At 43.6% G+C, this 6,114-nt stretch overlaps 1 protein-coding gene across 1 annotated transcript; it reads right to left on the minus strand.

Annotated features, from left to right (window-relative positions):
- Positions 1–4,933: 4,933 nt before the first annotated feature.
- On the minus strand, positions 4,934–5,872 carry LOC128800026 (olfactory receptor 49-like). The gene has a single exon (XM_053964911.1). It carries the CDS (start codon positions 5,870–5,872, stop codon positions 4,934–4,936), a length of 939 nt encoding a protein of 312 aa, XP_053820886.1.
- Positions 5,873–6,114: the final 242 nt, after the last annotated feature.

The raw sequence follows: 6,114 nt of genomic DNA on the forward strand, positions 1-6,114 counted from the left end.
ATAATTAGAACAAAAGACAAACAGAAATTAAGCTCTAGGTATTCACTGAAACACAGCTGGGATCTCCCTAATTAACCACACAATGCTTCCAGCACAAGAACAACCACAGAGCTCATTATGGCCGTCAGGCTTTTAATGAGCCCCTGCAGGACTGTGGTACCACCTCCCAGTTCCTCGTGGCTGTGGCACAATCTGGCAAGGTGCCTTGAGAGAATGACAAGGCAGAAGCAGGAACAAACTTACTGGGAGCTTTAATAGAGCCCAGTGCGAGGTGAGAGACCAGAAACAGAGTTGGACAAAGTGTTCCCAGCAGGGCTCATTAGAGCACAAACTCACAGACTTTGATTACAGACAGTTCAGGATGCCTCAAACTTCTCCTGCACCAATCTTCCCTCTCAGAAGCCAAACAGCAGTGCCCAGGCAGTGCCAAGGTGGTGCTTTTGGCCAGCAATCCTCGCCCAGGGCAGGTGCAAAGGAAATGCCACGGACCCAAAGCTGCTCTTCCAAAGCACTGGCAAAGGCACAGAGCCTGCTCTGCAGGCATCAGCTGCAGGGCTCAGCCCAGAACTGTCCCTGCAACAGAGTGACTGCAACATTGTGACTGCAACAGTGTGACTGCAACACTGTCACTGCATCAGTGACTGCAACACTGTCACTGCATCAGTGACTGCAACAGAGTGACTGCAACACTGTCACTGCAACAGTGTCACTGCCACAGTGTCACTGCAACAGTGACTGCAACACTGTCACTGCATCAGTGACTGCACCAGTGTGACTGCAACATTGTCACTGCAACAGTGACTGCAACACTGTCACTGCAACATTGTGACTGCAACACTGTCACTGCAACACTGTCACTGCAATATACAGCAAACTGAAACACTCAATGCAATGCAGACTGACTGCAACAGAGTGACTGCAACACTGCAACACACACAGTGACTGCAACACATGCTGCCAGCCCCTTCAGGACCCAGCAGCCAGCCCAACTCCCAGCTCCCTCCCTCCACCCGGTCTGGGTGAGCCCTGCATTCAAACGTCCAGGTTTAAATGTAGCACCCAGGCCCTGTCCTCTGTTCCTTCAGACCTTTAGCACATTCTGCTCTGCTCAGTGAGATAAACCTTAAAGAGGAGGCTGGGTAAGGCTTGACTGTAGAACTCGTGTTAACTTTTGCCATCAGTGTTTGGCCTAGAAAAGAAAAGCTTTGAAGTTCACATAAATGGCTGAAAAGAGCTGAGATGACAATTACAAACTAATATGAATATGAAATTACTAAAAGTGTGGAACCAGTTAAGAGTTACCACATGTAATTTAATTTTTGAAAAACTACTCCCACTTGCAGCTGTGCAGCATTCACCTCCACTGAGACAATTGTAGTCATGTTGGTATAGTTACTTTAAACAAGAGGTTGGATTGTTCCCTCTGAATTTGAATAATTCATCTTTAGATCTATCTTTATCTGTCTAAAAAAATTATTCCTTAAATCTAAAGATTCAACTGTCCTTAACAACTCTGACAAAGTGAAATGGGACACTGTGCAGAGGAGATTGCAATCAGCTGATTTGGAGAATCACTGTTTAGATGAAATCTGAACTGGACACCCAGGCAACTGGTGCAATTCATAAAGAGAGAACCCTTTTCCACAGAAAAGTGCCTCGTCCTCACTTTGGGCAGTTAAAATCACTCAGATTAGCCAATTTGATAGTAAAAAGTCAAAGGTAAGTGTCACAGGCTCTGAGGGCTAAAAATTTAATGAGAAACTTTCCTCAAATACATTATTTTCTTTCATTGTCTTCTAGGGGAAAAAATGCTTACAGTTCCCTAACCTTTAGGCAATATTCACATTTCTTGACCAGTTTGCTCAGAGTATCCTTCACGTCTCTATTTGTCAGACTGTAGATGAGCAATGGAGTCACAACAGTGTAAAAAATTGAGACGATTATTCAGTGCTTTGAGAGTCCTAGTTGTTGGTAGGACACTTAGTAAGCTTCCATAAAAAAGTGTAGTAACAGTGAGGTGGGAAAAGCAGGAGGAAAAACAAGGAAAGGAGGAAGAGAAAAGATGGCATTTCAGGGATGTTCCCAAATTCCAGGGTCAGAAATGCTGTGATGACTGTTCTATTTCTCCATTCCCCATTTGCCATGTATCAAGTCAAGAAGAAATGCATCACAACTTGTAAAGCATCAAGAACTACATTTACTCATTGATCCATCATCACTGAGCGATTACAGAAGAAAGATGACACCGTTACCATTGCCTGGTTGTACTGTTTATTTCCTTTTTAAGCAGTTCTTGAACATTCTCCAGACAATAATAAGTGAGAGAGATCATTGGGTATTTTTCATTTTGCCTTCTGCGAATTTTGTTACAAAATAATTTCCTTGGTTTTGGAAAGCATCGCACAGAATTGCAGCAGGATGTTTTGACAACCACATATTGCAACCACACCAGACCAATACCACCAGAGGAACACGGTAATATAAATTTTCTAAGAATTGTAAAGATTGATGAATGTTTCTGGATACCAAACTTTATAAAAATCTGAAATATCCAGAAAAACATTGAGGAAAATAAGGAATGGTATGACTTATCTCCCTTGGCAATATTTTTTTGAAACCTGCAGGGTCAGAGAGTGTTGATACTCTGGCCAACAGACAGAAGCTATGATTTAGAAATCTTCAATCTAAAGAAGAAAGGAAGAGAGGGGAATTCTTGAGTGGGTGACCATTTCATCATGAAATGTTACACTGCCCTGGTTTCAGCTGGCACAGAGATCATTTTCCTCTTAGTAGCTGCAGCAGTGCTGTGTTTTGGATTTAGTACAGGAATAATATTGATAACACATGGATGGTTTAGTGTTCACTCAAATTAAGCTTTCAGTTTGCCAGGCTCTGCCCGTGAGCAGGGGAACGAGAAGCCAGGGGGGAGCAGGGCCAGGACAGCTGGCCTGAACTAACCAAAGGGATCTTCCACATCCCAGAACCCATTCCCAGTACATGAACCTGGCAGGGCTGGAGGGGAGGCACCACTCACTGCTCAGGGATGGACTGGCCATTGGTCAGGACAGCAATTGTGCTGTGCACCCCTTGATTCCTTTGGTTTTATTATTTCCTCTCTGTTTCATTATTATCATTGTTATTATTAGTATTATATTTTAATTTATTTCAATTATTAAACTGTTCTTATCTCAAGCCCTGTTTCACCTTTTTCCAATTCTGCTCCCACTCACCCTGGGGGAGTGAGTGAGCATGGTGCTTATTTACCAGCTGGGGTTAAAGCCAGAACAAACTAGAAAATACAACAAGTACTGAAGGAAATAATGAGAAGAAATGTTTTTAATTTTTTTATTTCAAGGCAACGTTAATAATTATAACTATACATTTCTCTTCTTTCCCTCTCCCTCTTCTCTCCTGTCTCTTATTATTTTTGTAGGGTTTGTTTATTTTTTCCTTTTAGGGATTGGCACTCTGTTGTCTATCATTTGTTTAGGAAAAGTGATCTTCCAGAGACCTGGTGTCACTTGTTACATTAAATATTTTTGCACACACAAACAGCCTCTGTGCAGACACTCACACCTGCCACAGTCAGTGGGAACAGTCAGTGTCCAAAGGACCAACACCATGAGGCTCAACAAGACCACTGGCCAAATTGGACAGGAGGCATCACTTAAGTGATGAGAGGCTCTTCTCCTGGCATTGCTGAGAATTAGAATTCAGCCAAGCTCCAAGGAGAAGGTAATTCCACATGAAATCCTTTATGGGAAATAATGTCAAGCTGTCATACCCAGGGAAAAACACACAGTAAGGAATCACACTTTGAGGCAATTTGGGAAACTTTGGGAAAAAAACACTCTCATCTTTGCATAGGTTTATTGTTTTAGCATAATCAGTGACCTTGGATGTTCAACCACACTCTCACTGTCTAGGAGACTGGGGATATGTCCAGACTTGGAGCAAAGAACCACTCAAGCAAAAGTAGAGAGGACCATTCCAAGTTCTCCTGACCATCCACACAGCTGTAAAAATTACTGGTGGGGATTCTTGGATTCACTATACATAGCCAAAGCCAGCCCCAAACCTGGAAATGCCTTTACAGCTAAGACTGAAACAAAATATTCCATGAATTGTACTTGGGATCAAGGATTATCCGGTATTGAATTAGAGGGAGGACAAGGAATTCTGTTGATGGGTACAGTGTGTATGGTAGTGATTGTAAACACAGCTTTGTGGAAGCTGAAGTTCTAAAAACAAAAATATTAATAAGAATGGTATTTCTGTACTTGCTTTGTAGCATGGCAGCTCAATGTGTTCTCTGCAGCCTGTGGAGAACCCACACTGGAGCAGAGGAAAAGTGTGAGAGGAAAGAAGCAGCAGAGCGGAAACCCCATGCACTGACCATAACCCTGCCCACCCCACGTGTGCTGGGGACAGTGCTGGAGTCTGGAATGAATGAACTTCTGCACAGAGAAGGGGAAGTACAGGTGTTTAGTATTTAATTCTGTTTCTCACAATCTAAACTATCTTAGTTGGCAATAAATTACCTTGGTTTTCCCCAAATCCACTATGTTTCACTCCTGGTAGAAATTGGCAAACCATCTCTCTGTCTTTATGTCAATCTATGAGAGTCTTTGTTTCTGTTTTTCCTCTTTTCTGCCTCTGCTCTGTCCCACTGTGGGGTGGAAGGTGTGAGTGGCAATTTGGTTATTCACTAAGGCTAACCCATCCCAGCAAGGGGGAGAATGTTGAGGCAAAGCTGACACTAGGTAACAGAAGATTAGAAAATCCTTTCTGTGCTGGCCTATTTTCATTGCCAACAGAAGGAATTACATAACATCTAGAAAGCATAAACCATTTGAAATCAGCATCTTTAATTCACAATACAGATGTTGCATCTAGGAAACAATTCAGACACTTGGATGGGCTACTCCACCATTCACATCTGCCTCAGGGAGCCAGAAAACTTCAGAATTCTCTCCTTTAAAGCTTGCTTGACTTGCCTGTTCCTCAGCGAGTAGATGTACGGGTTGAGTGTCTGAGTCAGCACAGAGAAGAACAAAGACAGAACTTTGTCAGAGTCCTGCCCACCTCGCTGTGCTGGGCGGATGTACCTGTAAATACACGTGCTGTAAAACACCATCACCACGATGAGGTGAGCTGAGCAAGTGGAAAATGCCTTCCTCCTACCTGCAGATGATGGTATACGCAAGATGGTGACAATAATGCAGCCATAAGAAACAGCAGTTACTACCAAGGTACCAGGGAGGATGATAATGAGTATGATGAACATCAGCTCTTCGATGAAGCCTGTCTCTGTGCAGGACAGTTGCAACAACAGGGAAGCGTCACAGTAAAAGTGGTTCATGACATTGGGACCACAGAATGGCAACTGCACTGTCATGATGGTGGGGGGAAACATCAGGAGAAAACTCACTGCCCAGCAGCCCAGGATCAGCTGCAGGCAAAGCCTGCTGTTCATGATGGCTGTGTAGTGCAAAGGGCGGCAAATGGCAACGTAGCGGTCCAAGGACATCACTGCCATGTGGAAAAGCGTGCAGGTACCCAGGCAGTAGAAAAACAGCATCTGGAGGAAACAGCCAGGCAGGGAAATTGTCTTCCTCTCTGTCAGGAGGCTGTACAGGGTGCTGGGAAGGAATGTGGAGGTGAAAGTGATTTCCAAAAGGGCAAAATTCCTGAGGAAGTAGTACATGGGGGTCTGAAGGAAGTTATTGGTAAGAGTGATGCTGATGACAGAAATGTTTCCAAGCAGGATCAAGAGATAGGCAATGCCAAGGAACAGAAAGAGAGTGATCTCCCAACGGCGGCTCTCAGTCAGTCCCAAGAGGACAAATTCCACTACAGTTGTGTGGTTCATTGAGATGTCATTACTGGCAGAAAAAAGAAAAGACCTGTTTTGGGAACTGTTGGAAAACAGCTGAACATGTGTCAGTTTGGCTTTGCTAACATTACAGGGCAATACCTGTCACCAAATGATAACCAGGGCGACAAATACCAACAACAAACCTCTTGTAAAAGACTGAAGCAGCCACAGTAACCACATATTAAAAACCCTGGTCATGAAATAGGAGCCCCAAGCTTCATTTGTAAGATTGAGTC

The sequence above is a fragment of the Vidua chalybeata genome, chromosome 26 (genome assembly GCF_026979565.1).
Source record: "Vidua chalybeata isolate OUT-0048 chromosome 26, bVidCha1 merged haplotype, whole genome shotgun sequence".
Lineage (NCBI taxonomy): Eukaryota > Metazoa > Chordata > Aves > Passeriformes > Viduidae > Vidua > Vidua chalybeata.